A 23,602-nucleotide genomic window follows, 5' to 3' on the forward strand; every position below is an offset into this window, starting at 1 on the left:
TTGGATTGGAAAAGAGTACTTGATAAACATGCTAGGAATTTTAAAAGTATCATTTGGACACGCAGTCCACCCAAATAGCTCTGTCCTCCAATTCGGGTGTAATATCTGATTGAGCAGTTCCAGCTCGACGAGCTTAAATTTTTTATCTTTCCTCTATAAAAAATTCAAACAGAATGCTCTCTGACTTAAGAGCTTCTCTGTGAATTACAATTCACATGTATCTCAAACACATACATTTCCAAAACTCCATATATTTTTTAAAAATCTCAATCTCCCTATAAAAAGGATTTTTTTGGGAGTGGAGGGGTGGGGGTTTATACTACTAAGAAATCCCATTTCCTAACTTCAAACGTGTTGCCCTTCTGGATATTAACATGATAAAATAGTAAGAGAGGTTTCTGCCACTATACTGATGGTGAGTATATTTTAGATTTTTTTCTTTGGTCTCACTTTTCAGTACAATCAGAGCTCCAAGCAAAGAGAGCGAAGCTAATGGTTGTATATGATATAAAATTATCAAGCTGTAAATCCAGCCACTGCCTGGTGCTGCACTGCGGTTTCTGACACTACTCCTCTAGTGTCCCCAATGACATTAAGATAGCTCAGGGCCTACTTCTTTTTTAAGATGACACAAACATTTTTTTAAAAGAACAAACATAACCCTAATCAGAGTATTTTAAAAGAAATTTTAAAAATAAACATAAAAATCTGTGATTTTACTTGTTTTATTTGTGTGTGTGTGTGTATATATATATATATATATATATATATATTATATAAATATATATAAATAAAAAAAACTAAACAAATGAAGGGAAAATCCTGTATGCAATATACATGGAACCCACTGTGAATACAGATGGAATTGCTATGGTTCACCTCATGCTTGTCTGGTTTAATGAAGACAGTAAATTACATAGCACATTACCTTCATTCCATACTGCACATAGTACAGTGTAGCAGCAGCTACATTTCTACAAGGCATCTATGGGTTACAAATTTTTCCCTTTTTCTCCCTGCTTTATTATAATTCTCCATGGTTCACTCATCATATGGGCAATTCTATCTGCTCCCTACTACACACACACAGACACACACACAGACACACACACACACAGCTGAAGAATAGAAGAATTATTTTTCTGGTTGCCATGAAAACTAAGAGAAATGAATGAGAAATTGGGCTGAGCAGAACTACCTCAGCAGTACAAGACTGAATCAAACAGATTCTCTCTGAAATCCAGACTCATGTGTGGATTCCAATCAGCCTTGTTTAAAACATATGATCATAGTTAATTGTTCATTAATTCTACCATGGTATTTGTGCACAGATTATACCCTACACAGGACGAATGTTTGTTGGTGGCAGCAGGGGTTGGGAGGTGGGGGGAGGGCAGGGCAGGGGGGACGACTCTCCAGCAGTGGAAATCAAAATAGATAGTAACTGTGATTTTAAATCTTAGTTATTTTAGGCATACATCCATTTGACAAAGCAATTCTGAAGGACTTAAAAAAGGACATATCCACCATTAAAAAAATATTTGAATCTCATAATTGGTTTTAGACACCATTCAATTTTTAAGCTTAATATAAAATACTAATTGTTTATACAGTAAAATATGCATAGTGTATTTCTTGTTTTACAGAAAACATTATATGGTGATTTTTTTATGAACATGAAGCCTGATATAACTGAAAAAGAATAGGGAATGCATATGCAAATTGACACACCCATAGAATCTCTTGTTGTTTAAATAATTACACTAGCTTTGGGCCTGAGCCTTACAGCCCTCTGCACATGGAACTCCAATTGATCTATTTTAATGGGTGAGCTGAATGAGGAGTGTTTGAAAATTCTTGGAATATTTGAGCATGTAATACATCTCTCAAAATAACAGAGGGAATATTTTAGCTTGTAATTCAGCTCTTGAAAAGATGAGAAGCACACAGAGAGACAAACACAGACCTTCCATTTTCAATTAGGGTTATTACTGCTAAAAAACATGTGCAAAATATATTAATGAATAAGAATGTACCGTGTAAAATGACTATTAGAGACAATGGAGACATAGATGTGTTCCACCTATATTTTAGTGCTGTACATTACTGAATTTACGTGTGTCATTTTACAAGACAATACACATTCATAGAATATCAGGGTTGGAAGGGACCTCAGGAGGTCATCTAGTGCAACCCCCTGCTCAAAGCAGGACCAATCCCCAATTTTTGCCCCAGATCCCTAAATGGCCCCCTCAAGGATTGAACTCACAACCCTGCGTTTAGCAGGCCAATGCTTAGAGCCGCTACGTTAAAGAGCTTACAGGGGTGCAGCTGCACGAATATAGCTGTGCCCTTAGTGGTTTGCAGATGTTTGTAATAAGCCATAAATCCAGTGTCTCTATTCAGTCCATGATTTTTAGTGTCTAGCAGAGTAATGAATTTAAGCTCCCAGGCTCTTCTTGTGAAAGTGTTGTGCAGGTGTCCTTTGTAGATGAGGACTGAGGGGTCATATATAGAATGATCACTTTGTGAAAAGTGTTCACCCACAGATGATAGGGTGTTTTTCTCTTTTATCATTTCCCTGTGTGAGTTCATTTGAAAGCATAGTGATTGTCTGGTTTCACCCATATAGTTGCTACTGGGGCATTCAGTGCACTGGATGACGTATACCACATGTTGTGGTAGACATGTGTAGGATCCAAGGATCTTGAAATGTGTATTTTGGGGAGTCATTGATCACTGTAGCAGGTTTTGCATCTGTTGTTCTGGAAGGGTCTGGGTACTGCACGTACTTTAGTACCTAACTATAATTTGAAGAATTACCAACAGTGTTTTTGACTTTACTCTGATTTTTACTCCTTCTGTATTTCCTGTTTCTGTTTCCAGGACTTAGTGCTGCACTTCGAAATATTTAGATTCACAAACAACTGATCCAAATAGACAATAATGACTCTAAAGTTGTTGCTTCAGACTGAGAGATTAAAATACATGCCTGGGATCCTCTCAGGACAAGTTCAGCCTAAAGTCAAGCACTGATTTAAACAAGACTAAATTTGGCTGCATGATCTTTGATGGCTTCAAAAGGGCTGCCAAAAGTGCACCTTGGGAAGATGACAGACATATTAAGAAAATATAATGAGATCAGCATGATTTCCTTAGTCAAATTTTGTAGCAAAAAATGCCACGAGCTTGGAACATTGTATGCCTAGTTTTAAGTGAGTCTGTATAGCAGAACAATACATCTATAATGTAAGTCACCAAATGAATTAATTCTCCCTTTAATAAGCATGCGTAACTCATTAATGCAAATGCAACTATGAGTTCATATCTAGAGAGGAAAGGCATGCTACCCTTAAATCATGGATTTATCACTGTTTTCACCTCCTAGGTCCCTTGTATGTTTTGGCAACAACAAATTATATGGTGTACAAGTATTGATAATGTTGACAAATAAAACAGATACAGAAATAACAGTGCCTTAGGCTGAGGCTCTCCAAATTTTAGAGATAGGCTCAAGCCCTGACAGTTTCACCCTGACTGAGTTTTGGACACCCCCAAAATTAAGGGTGATCAGATCTGTTGTTTTGGTTTGACTCATATAAAAGGCAGGTGACATTAGCAATCTTTAGATATACATTTCAATTTTAAACAGCTCCAGGAGTTGATGGTGGTCAGTTCTGGTGATTTGGTATGTGACCTTCTCAACTAAAAATGGGGCATTTTTCTTAGCTACAAAATATGGGATCAGTCCTGTAAGGTGGTGGGCATTATTGCCCCAATTTAGCAAATCACTTGAGGCATATGTTCAACTTTAAGCATATGAGTACTTCTGCTGAGTTCAGTGGAAGTACAAACATGCTTAAAGTTAAGAACAAGCTTACATGTTTTGCAGGATCAGGTCAGAGTACTTAACAGTTGTGTAATACCAAGTGCTATGACAACAGAGACAAAGATATTAGGCAGGCTGCTTAGCAATTTAGTGAGAAATAGGAAAAAGAACAGCATTCATCATTATCATTGAACAGCAGTAATTCTCAAAACAAGAAATTGTATTAAACATTGTTCATTTTGGTTTCTCATCATACAAGATATTATCATTTATTAACCACACTTTAAAAATAAAAAGTGGAAATATTTCCCTTCATGGAAATTAGAAACATTGAATCTGCTCTCTGTCTTGAATATGTGACAGTCCGTCCGCTCCCCCCCCTTCCAAACATTTTAAACTTCAGCAACTAATGCAATTTTGTAGTAAGGCCGTTTTAAAATGCAAGCCAGGAATGTCGTTTCCTTGGTCTGACACAAAGGAATTTGCTTTATTTATGATTTATTTAATTTCTTCTTTGTGAATGCATAGATGCATTCTTCTTATTCTGCAGAATGAGCTAAATACAGTTCACTTTACTCACACAAGCAGCCTCATTATATTCAATAAGATTACTCAGGTAAGGAAGCCAGATTTGGCCCATTATCCAATCCTTTTTATAATACATTGGGAATGACTCTTTAAATCATTTAAAAATCAAACACAGCTTCATTTTTAACTGAATTAACTTACGTATTTAAAAAACAAACAAACAAAAAAGTCCCCTAAAACATCATCAGTATGTTACAATTAAAGGGCAGTATGCTGATATCTTTACACTGAATAGCACTTTCATCCACAAGAAGTCCCACTGACTTTAGAGGAGAAAGCGCCGATTCAGTGTGAGTGGTTGACAGAATCTATCCAACTGTGAAGAAGAGAAGTTGTAGCTTTCTTATTCTGAAAAGAAGAAAAGCAGCCTATCCACCTGCTATGATTTAGATAGAAGTTAAACATTTTTGGTTCCACAAGTTACAAATATTAGTGAGTAAAGCCCATTCTGTCATTCTGAGGTTATGTGATCCTGGTGTATTATTTCTGATCCTATCCTCTACTGCCAGAAGCCCTTCTCCTGAGTAGCCATTAACATTACTAGCAGGAGGTATTCAAAGTAAGGTAGGTTATCCATTAAGCCTAATCTTCCACAGCTCTATAGTCAAACCTACAATTGCCCAAATATATACAGTATACCCGGACTACATGCATGGAGACATGATAGCTAGCTATCCACTAAACAAGATAAAATGTCAAGTTAGTCCTCAATTTAATGAGCTTTAATATGTAATATTTTCTTCTGAAAGATCAAATTATCCAAGGGAAAAATAATATCACTATAAACTTAATATAAAACACACTGAATGACAGAGATCATACTAAACAAAATCAATGGCAGTTTATGTACTAAATTTTTTAAAAAGGATACTTTTTTTGTACAAAGGATATTCATACACTATTATTTCCAGTCAAAAATAGAGTATATTTCAATATCCCTGTCAAAAGACTGAAAGCTTAGCTAAAAATACTCTCTTAAATAGGGTTTATCTCTCATTAAAAGCTGGCTTTTGCAAGCAGGCTAAGAGTCACTGTTCTTTATTTATATCCATTTGCACATTTCTTCAATATGTGTTTATATCTTTAGACATCCTTTAATTTGAATATGAACATTTCTCATTAATTTACTTCTGTTTTGTAATCTCATCTTTTCTTGTCTTGGATAGCAGAGTATTTCTAGGAAATGAAGAAGGATGGCCACAAAAACAATATGAGTTCATAAATTTCTCTTTTAAAACTGGGACACAGATATTGTATTTGCTAAGTAATTAGACAATATTAAATCTGTGTGCATGTAGTAGGAATGTACATATACAGCAATGTATGTTACAAAATGAATTTTATTTTGTTAATGTTGAAGTTACTAGTATATATATATTCCTTAGCACAACACAGCTTCAAAGGTCAATTTTCATTTTATTGTTTTAATAATGTTTGAGTTGTTTTGTTTAACCTTTTAAGTGATGAGATCTGAAGGTTTATCGTTTGCTCCTTGTATGTGGTCACTAGCAAAGCAATAGGTTATATATCGATCATATGAACTTGTGCAATTAAGTAATGGATACAAGGTCTCACCTTTTTAAGAACTTAATCAGGACTTAATCCCCTTGATGTCCTTTAGTCAATTAACCCTCTTGCTTTGCTATATAAAGCTCGAGGACTTTATTTTCCCCTCCAGTATAAAGCCTAAGCCCCTTCACCTTACGGGCCAGGACTTCTGCCTAGGGAAGATGGGCTAATGAGGACAACTGCAATCCCACGGCAACAATCCAATCAGAGAATCATGAGCTCAGCAACAGCACAATAGTAATTTGCCTCAACAATACTGCTAACATTTTAAGAGAAGAAAACCATCCTATAAAAAAAACGCTATATGCACAGTGCTAGGGTGAAATACTGACCCCCTGAGAGTTTTGCCATTGACCTCAACTAGGGACAGGATTTCACCCCAGACTCTTAGGAACTGGTCGAAAGCCCATTGTTCCAAAGGACACTCAGTGACTTCAGTGGGATTTTGGACCTGGCCTTTAACGAACATAGAATTTTATATTCAATTTTGTTTCAATTCCCCCTACTCCTGCCTTATTACTACTAGTGGAGTCTGTCCAAAGTACTAGAACTCCATTATGATCTGGGGTTACTTGGAACTAGCTGCTGTGAAACTAAGTAAACAACGTACTTAAACCAGTTAGTCTGAATACATATTGAAAAATGTCCTTTGTTCAATGCTCACTTTTCAATTTCTAGCCACTCTCCAATATTTTCTTTACTTCTGTCATCCTCATCTTTTTTTCAAATTAATTTTTTTAAAATAGTGCCAGCTTTGATTATGCTTTTTGTTTTCTTGTTCTGAGGTGAAAGGGGAGTGGTGGTCAGCTCTTTTGGAAGCAGGTGGCTGGCTATTTGATGTTGACTGTAACATTTGAATAGCTCTAATGCAAAGCTTGTTTGGTTACAGCATCTCTGGGTTTTTGACCCAAGGCAGATTGTGCATGTGGCCTTTCAAGCTGAATTTATTGTATCTGTTCAGTGTTTATTCTAACTGGACCTATGAAATGGGAGATTCGACCAGAATCCCAAGAGTTTAGCTTCAAGAAGTATAACAGACATATAGGTCAACAATTTGATATGTACAAAATTATTATGAACTGTTGTACATTTAGCTGTTTTGGGTCAAATGCATGCAATTCAGATGTCAGGCATATGATCATATTACTAATTATAGCAGGTATTTTGTAAGTTAGATAAATAAAAATAATTTTAAAGCATTTAATTTAAAAACTCTTTTACAATTCTGAATATTCCTATTTGGTTTCCTCTGAAGTTTAAATAATATGACCACCTATCTTCAAAACAACCTTTATCCAATCATAGAATATCGGAGGTGGAAGGGACCTCAGGAGATCATCTAGTCCAACCCCCTGCTCAAAGCAGGACCAATCCCCAATTTTTTTTGCTCCAAATCCCTAAATGGCCCCCTCAAGGATTGAACTCACAACCCTGGGTTTAGCAGACCAATGCTCAAACCACTAAGCTATCCCTCCCCAATGGCTAGTTACACCAAAATAAGATGAGTCTCAACAAAAGCAAATTCTACGTATTCTTAATACACAATGCTATAATTACAGTTGACAGCATGCACGTTCTTTTAGTTTAATAAAATAAATGTAAAATAAAATCAACACCACACCACTTTATCGCCACCTGCACTATTTTTGGCAGCAAAAATGTTACTAAGCTCTGTAAATGTGGCCAACAGATCACATCTTAATGTACTAGAAAAGCACTGGACAGTTACATAGCAGACAAAGTATAAATTATGTACATTACTTCTTTTATAGTAATAACATGGTAAAACTAAGAATGGAACATAAACCTATTTACTGCCCAATTTAATTTTACAAATATAACAAGAAAGTAACACTTAGCACCTGTCTTTTTTAAGAGGATCCTAAAATGTACAAGTATTATCCCTATTTTAGAGATAAAAAACGGAGGTTAAGTAACTGGCCAAAGATCAAGCCAGTGGAAGAGTCTAGAACAAAACTCCTGACTCCCAGTTTGTTGCTTTAACCACTACATATTGTTTCCTTCCTATTTTCATATTATTATACCGTACTGCACACAGTGTGCTAGACATTTATAATGTCCTTTTTTCTTGTAACCAGGAATTTTGGAACTAAGAAGAATATGGACAGGAAAAGGAAGAACACAATATTTAAGAATTTTGAACAAAAACCACACTCTTTCCTAATAACTATAGGAAGTACTGGTTGCTCTTCAGTGTGTCCTACTTAGATTCTTTTATTGTGTTCCCACTGTCATAAGAGATGTTTTCCTCTCAACATCCTTTTAATCTTTTCAGACTAGTAGAAAAACAGCAGACGTTAGTTATCAGAATTTTGATGTGTAACAGCTTCAAAGTGATGGTGTTTTCAAATTAAATCAAGTGATGGGAAAAACTAGGACTTCAGTTTTGAATGCACTTATGGATTCTCCTTGAAGATGTTTTGTTTGCTTAGGTGGTAAAATAGATAAAGGGAAGTCTTTTCCCCCCACTTCTCTTTAATTGGTATTTTGAAGGCATATGCCAATATCCAAATAAGGGATATTTTAACTTTTCAGAGTCCTGTCCAGGAGAGAGCAGCCTTTGTTGGCCCACAGCAGCCTGGCCAAAAAGGCTATTTTGAGGGACGTTTACTCAGTAGTACAGCAAAATGCTTTATTTACTTACACATGCGGATGCACACACTTTTATCTTAGGCTTTGTCTACACTACCATTTTTGTCGGTAAAGCTTTTATTGCTCGGGGTGTGACTGACATAAATTTCACCGATGAAAGTGGTAATGTGGACAGAGGCTCTCCTGCTGACATAGCTAATGCCTCTCGTTGTGGGTAATTTAATTATGCTGGCTCTCTTCTGCCAGCAAAGAGTGGCTACATGGGAGTGGCATAGCTGTAGCGGTACAGCTGTGCTGCTGTAAGGTCTGTATTGGAGAGCCATATGCTGGCTAGTGCCTGTATTCCTCCCCTCATATGGGGTTCATTCCAGTCTTTAGACACTTCTCTGTGCTGCACGGTCTAGGCAGAAATGTAGTTTTAGATTCTTTCCCCATCAACTTTCTGACAACCTAGGAAGAGAAATGTCACTTTCTACACCAGGAATGAATATATGATTACTTGCATGACTCACTTAGTCCTCAAACATACTGAAAAAAGGGTTACCACATAAATCCTAAGATTTATTAGACCTGAGACATCAAGAGCACAGGATGATAGGAAGCTGGACATGTCAAATGTTCTGAAACATTAAACATTATCCTACTGACTGAAGAATGGGAGGTCACTAAAGCTTCGGAAATAGTCATATTAGTGCCCAATAGGAGAGGTGATAAGGCTATACATAAATAAAGGGCAGACAATGTGAGGTATAAAACAAATGGATAAACATGTCTATGTATAAAACATACCTTAAGCTATAAAATAATTCCAAGGGTCTTAGTATTACAACCAATAAATGAGTTAAAAATTATACACAATGGGCCACAATCAACTCAATGATATCCATGCACTTCATTGATATTAGGCCACTATAATTTGACCTCAGTCTGTGACAAGACTACAGGTGGGTCTGCTGCATATAGAACAGCTTCTGTTTTACAGAACGTTCTCCAGGAGCATCAGAAATCTTCATTAAAATGAGATAAGTCTGGGTGCAATGAAAGGGACACATTGTCAGAGGGATGACTGCCAAATTAACTGAGAGTGATTTTGTTACCTGAAGGTGGTCAGTGACATAGGGCTATCCAGTGTCCTGAGGTTAAAAATTGTCTCAGAATGAATCAACATGCTGAATAAAGTGAATTTCTATATACTGAATCTCTAACCACCACTATTTCCACCACCAAAAAGTCCACTAAAAGTAAGACATCTGTTAAATATAACAGAGGGTGCAGCATAGAGTAAGATGTAGTTTTAATGCTGTCTGTAAGGACAAAAACTCTTGAAAGTTCATTTGTTATACAGACAATGCAGAGAAACTACACTGAACCTGAACTGTAAGGTTGACATCAAAAATTGCAGTAACTTGTTTTTTGATATTCCTGATTTTGTGAACTCAAAATGAAATTCAGTCTTAGAAATTTTTGTTCTTGTTATTTGTCATTTTTAAATAACTTCAAAGGGGAAAATGGATGAAGTTTGAAAAAGCTCATCTAACTTTTTGATCTGTTCTATTTTATGACTTACTCTTTGAAATCATATTTTGATTTTAAAAAAAAACAGACAGATTCAAGATATCTTTAGGAACCAATCAGTGACAGAAATAAAAGAGAAAATCACAGCATAAACAACATTAATGAAGAAACAGACTATTCTATAAATAGCCACACTGTATATCTAAATCCACCATGCACAGAGATCCATGAAATGGAAAGTATTGAAGTTTTGGGGCTAGATTCTTTCCCATGATCCAGCTCTGGCAGCACAAACGGGCCAGACACTAGCCGCACGTGGCTAGTAGACAGCTTCTCCAAGGAGGCAAAAGGAGTGCAATCTCCACTGAGATAAAGCCAGCATAGCCAATTCCAGCAATACTATCAACCCAGTCCTGGCACAGGTGGTGTGCCGATGTGTGGTTGGAACACCAATAAACTCTGCCAACTCTCAGCAGAGAGTTGAAGACAGTTGCTACCTGGAGAAAGTTAGAACCGCCTAAGTCAGGGCCACAGCTGAAACTGTGCAGGACAGACAATCAGGGAGTCATAACCAATTTCATGAGAGATGACCCTTTATCTATAGTAAAAATCTTACCATACAAGTGCAAAGCATGGTCATATTCTGAATTTGTAGCATGTGGATGTTCTGGTCTATAAACCCTTTACTTTTTCACGCTATGGATGACTGTATCAAAATGGAACTTTTGGTCAATCCAAATGTAGGGATGCCATACACTTAATTGCCCACAAATGTGCATAATTCCGCAAAGTATGCAAATCCCTGAACTAAGATTGGTACTAGTTGCCATCAGCCTATCAGAGTGCAGGGATTTGTATGATCACTGCAAGCACATTTTAAAAATATAATAATTATGCAAATTCTTCTACTTTGGCTGCTAGAAATCCTTTGGCTGCACTCAAAATTCAGCATTCACAATGCCGCCTCATTTCTGACTCCCCTTTCCACTCTGTCATTCCAGCTCAGCTCAGATACCTAATGAAATCTAAGTTAAATGTGGAGGGCACATGGGAGGGGCATTGAAGAGGGCCTAGAGACTTCCCAGTAGTAAAGGATTTACAGTATCCAAACAGAGTGTTTAGAAGAGGAAGAACACATTTAATTAAACCCACAACCTGAAGGTACTTCCTTCCCACTGTGCTCAGAATTTCCATACAGCATCTGAAGGATAGATATATTATACCTATCCTCTATTTACATACATACGCTTAAGTGATGTTAGAATAAACAAAGGTGACTAAAATATGAATTACTGATTTGAGGTTTTCCTCCCAGTAAGCAGTATAAATAACCACCTCTGGGATTTTCAGAATTTACAAACCTCAAATAGAGGATTGCATGTTTAAGAGCAAGGTCACATTCAGTATGAGTAAATTGGTGTCTTTTCATGGATTTCAATGGACTAGTACATGGCATCTGCAAGTCCCTCATGTTTTTATTTCATGCAAAGGATGACACACACACTTCTTCTGACTATCATATTGGGCTTTATGCACACTACTGGCCCCTACTGGATGAAACATAAGATTTGCATAAGAGCATCCTGGTCTCCATAGTGGCAGGCCTAGAGAAGACATAAGTCTTAATACTACTGACTGAGAGTCTTCCCTGAGCTCAAGGTGATAGGCAGCCTGGATTGGGAGTGGCTGCTGGCAAGTTCCTGGGGGCATTTTTGAAGCATCACAAACAAAGGCTCTAAATGTAGCTTTTAAATCCTCAGTATGGTAGCCATGAGGGAATGTCTAGGACTCTTGCTGTCACACTTTCTCCTTTTCACACCTATTTATAATCACTCCCCTTTCCATTTCCCCTTTGCCCTTTTGCTGTCTCAAATGGCCAGTTCAAAATGACTAGTTCAGCAAAGCATTGCACTACAAGAGATTTGCAGGAGCAGGGGATATAAAGTGAATTTTAGATCTGTTTAAAAATGGAGAACTCAGTATCACACAAACAATAGCTATCTTGTCCACTGTGGCATCACAATTCAGATGCTTACCATAGAGTACTAAAAATAATCATGGATACTACAGTGTAAATGATACATTTTTGTTTCCATGAGTAAACAAAGTATTATAGAGGACCAGATTCAGATACCATTACTCAGAGTGAGTACTACTTTCTTCTGTGAGTAGTTCCATTAGTTTCAATGGGATAGCTACAGAGTAGGGTATACACTACATAGAGTTAAGTTATTAGACTCTGACTCAGAGAATCTTACTTTGACTGCAGTTGAAATTAGCTTTGAGGGACTACCTATGAGCATTGGGTACCCATTTTAAACAAATCCTTTCTATCTTGACCATCTCACTTTACTTATGGGGTAATTTTCAATGAAGGATTAAAAAGAATTTTAAATACTAAAAATAAGATTTAAATTTGATACATAATCCATTACGGTATAACAAGTAATACAATTGTATCTTTCTACAGCCAAATGAACTAAATACATTTGAACAAAAGTATTGGAAGAACAGCACAACATTTAGCTAAAATAAATGAAATAATGTAAAACAGACAAAATTAAAATGCTATTGCAATAGTTCTCAAAATGATTTCCAAAGATTCCTTTCAGTCTACGATAGAATATACTGTGTCAGGTGGTACTATGTATACTGTATCTTCATACAATGACAAGGACAAAAATAAGAGTTACTCGAGGCACTGAATAGCAATTATTTAGGTGATCATGTACATTTCTATGAACTCCAGGGTCCCCTTGAGCGCAACAGTGCATGCTAGAAATGCGTGAAAGTATTAAATTATGTTTGGCAGATATTTTGTATATGCAGAACCAGATATTTTTTGAGAGTCATCCAAATTTATTTGGTGTGAAATTTTATAGTTTCTCTATAAACAGGGGTTACAAACACTGGTTTCTAAAGCAAAATTGGTGAACTTCATCTTACTTGGCAAAACTGGATTTGTATAAATGCACACCAGCAAGCATTTTCTCTTTAAGCATCAAAAAGAGCTTCCAACAAAAAGAGTTTTTCACCTGACTATATTATTTTTCATTTGAATTAATAACATACCAAAATAATATTTTATTACTCTTTAAATTAATTTATGCACATTTCATTTCAAAACACAAAGTGATTTCAAGCGATTACAGGATAAATGTAGTGATCAATCTGGAGATTAGCAACTAGCCACCTTCCCAAACACTGATTGGCAGCTTGATGCATTAGAAAGATTTACAGTATTTGCCATGTGATTCTTAATATTCTGACAAGAACTCTAGGCCTGATTTGCATAATTATTGAACACCCATGACTCCAACTGAAGTCAGTAGGTGTTACTGATGCGCAAAACCTATGAAAAACAGGCCTTCTGTTTTTTAAGGTTTCATCCAAAAGACCAACACACAGTTAACTGGGTCTAATTCAATTTCTGTCTTTTGGATGGATGGAATGCTGACTTATCTTTAAGCAGGATTTCTAGGGAACCTAGACGTTTCAAGCACAAAGCTTAGACCTCTAAAACAATTACGTTGCAGAAAAAACTAAACCACAAACACCAAAAAATCAGTGGATAACTATTTTGGAATCCCACAAAACTGAGTGTGTGTCAGGGAGAATTTCTTCATGTTGTTCTCAAAGCCTTGCATGCAACTCAAGAGAACTCACAAACATCTAAGTCTATATACTAAGCATTATTCTGTGGAATTTCTGCAACATCCAATAGGTCACCAACCTTAGGGGCATTCTAAGCCTGATCTGGATCTTTTGGACCAGTACAACATCACTCTGGACAAGGTGTAGTGATTTACACTATACCCTCACATGCCATCCAGTTCAATTCACAGTTCATTTCAAAAGTATCTTAAAATACATCCACGTCGTTCCCATCCCAAAAGCAAGGTAACAATTTGGAGTCTATGCCACCCAGAGAATACAGTCATTATTATTGTTTTCGCAATTTGCAAGTCACATTCATCACCACTTAACAGTAAAACTGGCTCTTCAGCTCATTTTAAAATCGGTAAATTTCACAGTTGCTACTCTTTAACAAGGTTTGATCAGTTATTGAACAATTTCTAAGGGTGGTAGCAACATAAACTTTAGTGAATGAGGGAAACTGCACCAAAGGAATTTGGCTTATAGAATCATAGAACTGGAAGGGACCTTGAAAGGTCATCTAGTCCAGTCCCCTGCACTCATGGCAGGACTAAGTATTATCCTCAAAAGCTTCAAACTCAGGCCATTTCATACTATGAAAATACCAGTGCTTTACATTCTGGCACATGGCATGACACTTTAAAAGTTATACAAAACTTATTTTCAAACGTTTTTCTATGCTTGTTCAACTATAGGATGTTTTCATTTTGCTTAAAAGAATACTTCGTTACCCAAGTTTTATTGGGGGTGGGGGGGGAATTTCTCCACGGGGAAAAAAAGAAAAAAGACAAGGGGACAAATCCTCATCTGATTCAAATCAGTATAGTCTCATGGACTTAAATGAAGATAGGCTGATTTACATCAGCTGATGATGTGTCCCAGAGTGCCATTTTAGCAATCTTTCTACAATGTGAAGATCACTTATTTGACAGGTCATAAACTTCCCACTATTGCTAACGTATATAGTATATGTGTACATACACGCTGTGTCGAATGTGAGACCACTATTTACATAAAAATCAACACTTGTGCACAGTGACACAGACAAGCATTGGGCCTAGGAGTTGAGAAGCAAAAAAAAGATAGGAAGGAGAAGAAGTGGAGGATTTAAACTTGTAGAGCCCAGAAATGTAAATTCACAAAAGCTGGACAAACTCATTTTCTTTGTTTAACAGATGGATGTAGAAGTTAAAATTAACTAGGACAACCTTAATTAATGCAGCTAGCTATTGTGCATTCTTTCAAGGGCTGTTGTGAGAGGAGCAATTGTTTTTATAAGCTGAATTGGAAAAAAACAAAACAAAAGCCACACAATAAGAATGCAGCATTATTTATAAATACACATTAAGAGGAAACAAATGAAAATAAGTTTTCCTTTGACAGCGCAGTTGTGCTCAGCTTTGTGGGTGCATAACTTTAAGCACATTAATAGTCTTGGTGAAATTAACAGGAATACTCACATGCTTAAGCACTTTACTGAATCAGGGCCCAATGGGGAGGCACCAGGGGGCCTCCCTCTTATGGCCCGTGAAGGAGATGGGCAAAACTGAACAACTTACACTCACCTGGACACAAGGGCCAGGCAAGAACAGTGCTGCTATCCACTCCAAAAGGGGATGAACACTTGTCAAGCTCCCTCTACACCAATCAGTGAGGGGAGTATTTGCTGTATCCTCTACAAAGGTGGCACAAAGTCTCCCAGAGTTACAGAGCTGTTCCTAGAAACCCAGTAGCCCTCTTAGTTACCTGCCAAGACTTGTTTCATGTTCTGTACAGTATATGCCTCTGACACAGTTTCCCTGGGTACAGGTGGAGGTCAAAATTAAGGGCATGATCCAAAGCCCACTGAAGTCTATGGAAAGACACATTGATTTCAATGAGTATTTGATTGGACTCTAAACTCTAGATTCACTTTTTCTTTGCCACAGGGCAATTGGTTATGTTCACAGATCTGCTTCATATTTTGAGCCATAACATTGATTTTATTTATCCTGACATGTGAGGATGCCAGTATTGTCAATCTCAGATGTTCAAAAATAATGAGACACAAAGTAAGTGAGGTAATATCTTTTACTGGACCAACTTCTGTTGGTGAGAGAGACAAGCTTTCAAGCTTTATACAGAACTATTCTTCAGGTCTGGGAAACTTACTCAGAATGTCACAGCTAAATACAGGATGGAACAGATTGTTTAGCATACAAAAATAATAAGCCAGATCCTGAATATCAGGAGATTGTCTTAAAATCAAGTGTTTAAAAATAAAATAAAATTTTGATTATGTTTATTAGCCTTGTGATTTTTTGCCTCTTTAGGCCCTTCTTCACAACCATTAGGCCTTGTCTACATGGAGAAATTGCACCAGTTTAACATAAATCAATTTTTAAACTGATATAATTAAACCAGTGCAAATCCCTGCAATGGTACTCTTTTCAGTTTAAGAGTGGTTTATTGTGGTTTACTTAAACCTGTTCCCAACTGATTAATGCTAAACCTAAAAAAAAGCCACATCCACTGAAATTAAGAGTGTCCACACAGAGGTTTACAGTAGGTTTAACTAAATTCATTTAAATGTATACCTTAGGTTATACCAGTGCAACTTTCTCATATAGACCATTTTAAAATATATATATTTAATGACAGCTGAGATTCCCTTATGTCCAGGAGCTGGGCTTTACGTAAACATCAGATATCATGAGACTCATGGTAAAATTGCCAGGGTAACATTGGAATCCACAACATGCAGGATGGGATGACATCAGTTTTTAAGATATCACAAATGGCAGCACGATGGCCTTCAGTGTAAACACACTATTCTGAGTTCCCATGGAACCAACTAGCTCCTGAATATTACATACAAATGAAAACCACTTCCACCTTGCTGAATATTGTATAAAACATAAAACATTCAGCATGCACCTAGACTTACATTGTTCTTCTACAATATATTATAATTAAACAAGGGGCTTCTGCCTTTATTGAGGGCTGACACTGAAGAGAGCATTTAAATCCTTCCTAGATGCTGGCATACGGGAAACAATTGCTAGTTTTCACAGCCAAAATTGTGCATGACCTAGGGCAACCTTGTCAGAAACAGAACAGTCAGATAATTAAATCAACTGTTATTCTTAAAAGGTGTTCCAATCTTTTTTGTTAGTTATCATTTAAGGGTAAAATTTGCCCTGATGTACTTGGGCATTCAAGTAAGCAAGGACACTGCATATCCATCCAAAGTCAGAATCTCGCCCCAATTTTGAAATACATTCGAACAGAGTAAACAGTGAAATCTGTATATCAGTCTACAGATACATCTCTCTTATTTTCTAGTACAAATTTCTTTATCTTGCAATGCCATGAATAAGAAACAATTAACAGCTGAATATTCATAAGTGCATACTATAAATTTAGGTGTGCAAATACAAGTAAGGATTCACATGCATGCACAATTATGTCTTCATTCTGTCAGTTAAACCCATGATAGTTTTAAACATGTAACCTTCACATTATTGTTATACATGATTTTAAATTCTCTTTAGCCATGCTTGCATATCATGGTAATGTGATTAATTTATATATGAAATGAGTGCACACCTTCTGCATCATCACTGCAGTCAACTATATCTTCATTTGCATGCTTAAAATAGACACATGCTAATGCGCACACACACTTTTGAAGATTTGATCCTACAACTTAATTGACTGAACATCACCAACAAGTTATTTGTCTAATATGTTTTTAGAGAAAATCTTGACAGAAATTTTAGTACATGGTAAAGTGCCGAATAATTGAGAAGCTGTGAAACTTCTTCCTCAGATTACAATCTTAACATTACACACAAACGACTATCCGAATGACGGGGGTTGGTATCATCAGTTTGTAGAGACTTTGTGCTCTCACAGGCCTGACTTTCAAACCATCTCATGCCTCAGTCTCCTTACTGTATAAATTATCTAGGGATATTAGCATTCATTGGTGTTTCAATGCGATTGGAAGACCCTAGAGGATATTTGCGTATATTGCTCAAGTAAAGGGTTAGTGTTGTGCAACATCATGTGACTATAAAAAAATCTGAGCATTGCTTGCTTGTGGGTAGTGCAGAGGTACATAAAGAAGTGACTCAGAACTCATAGTGGAAATGATGGTTATTCTAAATATTCCGCCCCCCCCCCCCCAGAAGTGCAAAACAACAAACAACAACTAGAATGTAATAGTTTATGCCTGGTGTATGATGGGCAGAATGGTGTCCTTTTTGTGAGTAAACTGATACACCTGCACATGCACAAATTTTCTTTCCCCACTTTCTATAGTCAGTGACAGGGTTACTGCTTTTTCTTCATTTTCCTAATAAACTTAGTATGTCTTGAATCATACTGCTAAGAAAGAATTCCAAATTGATCACCAATCTCCAGCATAACAGGAAGAAAACCAATTGTTGTTGTGAAACCTCTATGTTCTATTTGTTCTATTCTATGAAGAAACAAGATACTGAAAAATCCATGCATTTACAATAAATAGATTGATATTTATCCAGGTCCCACTCTGGTTGCTAAGAGATTTCCCTTCTACAGCATTGTGTTGTATAAACAGTAAAGCATTTTTGTCTCACAATTGTCTGAGATGTCTGAATCAAGAGGCTATTATTGCCACATCTCTTCCACATTTTGCCAATAAGTAAATATAAATGAGCACAAAGACAAAGACAGCATATATATATGGTTATGTATGCTATTGTTAAACGTAAGCCTATGATAGATAATATTGGCTCTCTAAATTATGAGCAGAGTTAAATGTGACACTATACATTTTAACTCACAACTCAAATGAAAATGCCTGGTGGTAGGCCAGATCCTTAAATGTGCATTGTTGTGTACATTTTCAGCTGAAAAATGATAGCTACAATGCTACAGACCTGCATATAACCATAAAATCAGACAAGAAAAAATATTACATATTCAGACCAATTTTGATGTGAAATCTGTCCCAAAGGCAATATCCAAATTTTGTGCTTTCATTTATACTGGAAAACATACTGAGGAGACCTTTACATGTATATTTAAATGGAAAAGATATCTATAGTTAATATGCTGCAGTACACTCACTGCAGCCATCTAAACACAGCCTTCTAATGTGTTCACTAGAACAGAAGACAGTGGGTTTCTTAGTGCTTCTCATTAAGTTTAACACTGCCATTTCAGAAAAAAAGAGAAAAGGCAGGAAAATCTTGACTGTTACCCATCCAAAAGCCGCACATATGTTAAAGGAAATCTATATGCCTTTCAGGAAGCACATGCATGACTGCTTAGAGCACACTAAGATTATCTATCCCTTAGGGAATTTCACAAAGACACACAAAAATTCTAAAAACGACACTTCTGAGTTCAGATCATGGGCTTTTGGGCAATTTTTACTAATTGCAACCGATGACTAAGAAATCACTACAGGACCTTATCTAAATGGACTAATACACAAAGTGTCATTTTTTAAGGACATATCCACACAGCACTCATAGAGATACCTTCATCTATCATCATGCCACTATCCTCAACTATTCTGTTTTATACCTTGATAAAAATAAAAAAGGACCACTATTAGATTCAAATCTTAATTGAACAATGATCAGCCTAGTGTACTGAATTTTTCAGGTCTCAGTGTATCATAGATTATCTGCATCCAGGATAATTACACAGGAGAGAAAAACAAGGCTCTATGATCACAATCACATTTTAACCTAACAAAATCAAGTTGCTAACAACAAATTATTGTGGTTTGATTTTCCAATATAATTTGCTTTCAGGAAAAAGGAAAAACAACAAAACATCTCAATTCTGTGACATTATTCTCAAAATGGATGTTTTAAGAGCCAAGCATGTGACATAGTCCCAACACAAAGAAAAATCTACCCTCACACACATTCACAGTAAGTATGTATACATAGTCTAAACTATTTATTCTGTCAGTTAAACCCATGACAGTGTTATACATGTAACCTTCACATTACTGTTATACACTATTTTAAACTCACTTATAGCCATGCTTGAGTATCATGGTAATGTGATTGATTTATATGTGAAATGAGTGCACACCTTCTGCATCATCACTGCAATCAACTAACAGCCGATTAAAAATTCAATTGCTTTGCAAACCCCACAGTTCTGGTTTGCAATGTTATTTTACAATCTTAACCAATTATTCAGACAGCTACCAAGTTACATACAAGAATGATCTCTGATAGCTCATTTGCAATGTAAGAAAACTGAAACAAAGGAATGCTTGTCAGAATTTGGTACAAATCTATATACCTTTCTCTTCCGATCCCGGGATCTTTTCCTGTGTTTTCTTTTTTTCTCATTTTCTTCATCAGCATTGATTTCTAAATCCCTGTTTTTCTTTAGTTGTGAGGCTGCATGAGCCATAATGCACTAAAAATCCTTCACAACAATGACTCCTTGTAAAAGGTGATATCCTCAGGCACCTTAACCAGCCCTTTCAGCAAATGTTCCAATGACTGGAAGGATATCTTAGATCAGAGCCAGGATCACATTCAGAATCCAAAGATCTTGCAGAAGCTAGTAGGCACTACAAAAATGCATATTTGCATATTTCTTTCTATACCTTTCTGTACCTGAACCTTTAAAAGCAGTGCAGCCATCGTAATGCATTTAACGTAATGAAAAAGACAGCTGGGACAGAGAAAGCTGTATTATGGCTGTATCCCCTGCCACCAGCTGGAAGTGTCTAAGTGATTCCACTGAAAGGGGAATGCTGAAAAGGAGGGTTTTATATTAAAAAAATTCCAGAACAACAACATATGCTGCATTGTATTTTTTTTACCAATTTTTAAATTTATTTTAAAAACCTATCCAAAAAAAAAGAAAGTTCATTATCTATACTTCCCAGCTACTATTGCATGGTAAGTCACTTAACCTACAATGAAATGGAGCAGCTCCTACTTTAGATTAACTGCTGATGGTGACTAAAAAATAAAATAAAAATTTCATTTTACCATGGAGACCCTGACTGCATTATGTACAAAACAATGCATGCATTGCCATATCTTCACAGTGTGTCCTTTATACTGATTTTTCAGTCCCACTGCATTTTGTGGGAGAGGATTACAGAAAGCCCTGTTGTCTTTTTTTTTTAAACCATACTTATTACAACACATCATACAGATAGAAAGATGTGATCATGCTAGTGTGTGAAACAGGCATTTAATTCATATGGGGTTTCCTGGCACCATTCTCTTACGTGGTCAAAAAAAAGGGAATCTGTGTTACTAGCACTATCTACATGTACTTAGAACTGTAGTGTTAAGCTTTTATGTCAAGGCTCGCTTCAACCACCTTACAATTTTTACCACCTGAGTCCTCAATGACTGCAGCTTTTGACTATTCATTATGGGAGGTAAAATAGCAGCAGCATTAGAGGCCTGCAGGAGGATCTTTTACTAACATGTACACAGAACAAGGTACCCAGTAAATAAGGAACAGTATTTTTTCCACTCAAATGTGAACAAATAGCTTGCCTAGAAGTTGCAATTTTTAACCTTTTAATGGAATATATAATGCCTAATGAATGTTAGCATTAGACTGATTTTTCTAAGAAATCAAGGTAGAAATCGGCTTAGCAAGTAAAAATAGATTTTCAGTTGACAATGAAATTTTATTTGTAAGAAAAATAGTATTTTACATAAAAGTAAAAAATCATTTTATATTTGCAGTGCAATGAGCTAAATTACATTGGATCTCCAGAGAGCTGTGTACAAGGCAGAGGTGTCATATGAGGTCTTGTACTGTCAGCTCTGGAACTAGAAAGCTATTCTATGGAGCCCAGATTGTGAATTCCAATAAATGGCATGCATCTGCTATACCTCCCATGTCATCTGAATAAAAGTAAATCTTTTTGGAATTTTTAAATCTCAGAAATCATTGTCTGAAAAGCCAACAAGTGGACTTATGTCTGGCTAGCATGTACATGCTCATTAATGTAGCAGAAAAGTTGCACGGTAGAAATCTGTTATGGATTTTATCAAGAGATGCTCAGAGATGGAGAACTCTCTATATATTATGGACCTTTCTTACTGATTCAATAAAACCATAAAAGCTACATCCATAAAAGCCAATCAAAAGCCCATTGCACCTTCACATCAGTACATACCAGTGACTGTCCATCAATGACTGCTAACAGTCACAAAGTTGTTCTTGGGGAATGACATTTTTTAAATACCTGATTTTGCACCAACAATGACTATTCCCCGTTTGAGCATGAGCTATAAACCTTCAATATACTTGTTTCTATTTTTAAATATGCTAAGAGTGTACATGGGAAAGCTGACATCTTGCTGCCCGTTAGCTTCCGGGAGACCTCCCATCTTGCACTTCCTGAATATACTCAATAGAACCCATCTACCTTCACTGTCATAGGCTATCTTCAACATTTAAACAATGGGAAATGGGAGAGGATTGGGGATACAGGTTCCCCACAAATACAGGTTCTGATTATAATGTTCCACAGCCAAAAGCAGGACATACTTTGTCTCCTAAATTCAAATTATATACTGCAAATGATGGAAGCCTGAACTGGACACACGGTTCACTGGGGAAAGAATTTTTTCCCAATGATCAGCAAGCAGGGGTTCTGAAAATCTGGGGAACTGGGCAATGGCATTGGAACAATTTTTATAGTGGAGGTGCTGAAAGCCATTGAACAAAACTGTAAACCCTGTATATGATGGAAACCACTTTATGCCAAGGAGTGCTGCCATCCCCCACCCCAGCACTCTTAGTTCCAGCACCCCTGGAACTCGGGGAGCGTTAGGAAATCAAACATGTTTGAGATCAAGAAATTAATGGAGATAATGTGGTATTCTAGCAGGGTTTGCTTCTTCTCATAACATATTTTAAGATGTTACATTTGATTCTTTTGGATCAAGAGCACAAAAGTTTACTTTTAATTATGCATAAGCACACTTTCTTGCTGAAAAAAAGGAAGACCATTATTGACTTGAGTGACCTTAAGCAGACATTTGTTTTGTTGGTACCAGCAAACCACTGAGTTTCACCAATAATAACTACTAAGGGCCAAATTCTGGCTTTGGCTTCAGTGGGAGTCACATATGTGCATCCAAGGACAAAATTTGGCCTTAAAGATTTGGTTGCTAATCTTACTGCAACAGATATGGTCATGCAACTACATGTGAATTAAAAATTCATAGCTGCAAAACAGTTTGCAGCATAATAGCAACAAGTGCACATTAAGATAACATAGCTGAATGCAGGCCCAGTGGGCTGATGCGACCCAATGCAGCAACGAGTCAATCAGAAACCAAAAGTGTCTGTCAGGGTGGGCTGGCGGAGGAATGTTAGGAAGTCCAGCAAGGATCCTACTGTGGAGAGGGACTGGGAAGGAAAGGTGGTCTGAGGTACTGCAGAAGGAAAATCTAGAAGATTGGGGGAAAAGGGGAAAAGCTTTGGGGAGGAAGGAAGCTAATCTTGTGTTTAAAGCACAAGAACTAGCATCCAGGTGACCTGGGTTCAATTTCTGGCTCTGCCACAGACTTCCTGTGACATCTGGGCCTCAGTTCCTCACCTGTACAATGAAGTTAATGATATTTCCCTATCTTTTAGAGGATAAACAAGGTTTGAGAGAGAGACAGATAACACAGCAATGGGAGCCAGGTGAGTACACAGAGATAGAACAGAGTCCCTTTTACTCCTCATCCATCCTCATCTTGGGGTTGGAATAGTGCACTAGCTCCTGCCTTTGAAAATTTAAATTCAAAAATTTTATTTAACCACATGTACTGTGTCACTTATTATTTTCCATTCATATTT

General features: G+C 36.7%; 1 protein-coding gene across 9 annotated transcripts in view; it reads right to left on the minus strand.

Moving 5' to 3' along the window:
* ANK3 (ankyrin 3) overlaps window positions 1–23,602 on the minus strand; it is a 554,708-nt gene that overhangs the window by 268,943 nt on the left and 262,163 nt on the right. For 3 of the 9 annotated variants that reach the window (XM_073353401.1, XM_073353397.1, XM_073353396.1), the window contains exon 1: window positions 20,069–20,505. The exons of 5 other annotated variants lie outside the window; for them this stretch is intronic. In XM_073353401.1, the coding sequence (XP_073209502.1) occupies window positions 20,069–20,182 (114 nt within the window). In that variant the 5' untranslated portion in view covers window positions 20,183–20,505. Of the gene's footprint in view, window positions 1–20,068; window positions 20,506–23,602 lie in introns of those variants that run through there. One more of the 9 variants, XM_073353404.1, reaches the window with a different exon arrangement.

This window comes from Lepidochelys kempii, chromosome 7 (assembly GCF_965140265.1).
Source record: "Lepidochelys kempii isolate rLepKem1 chromosome 7, rLepKem1.hap2, whole genome shotgun sequence".
NCBI lineage: Eukaryota > Metazoa > Chordata > Testudines > Cheloniidae > Lepidochelys > Lepidochelys kempii.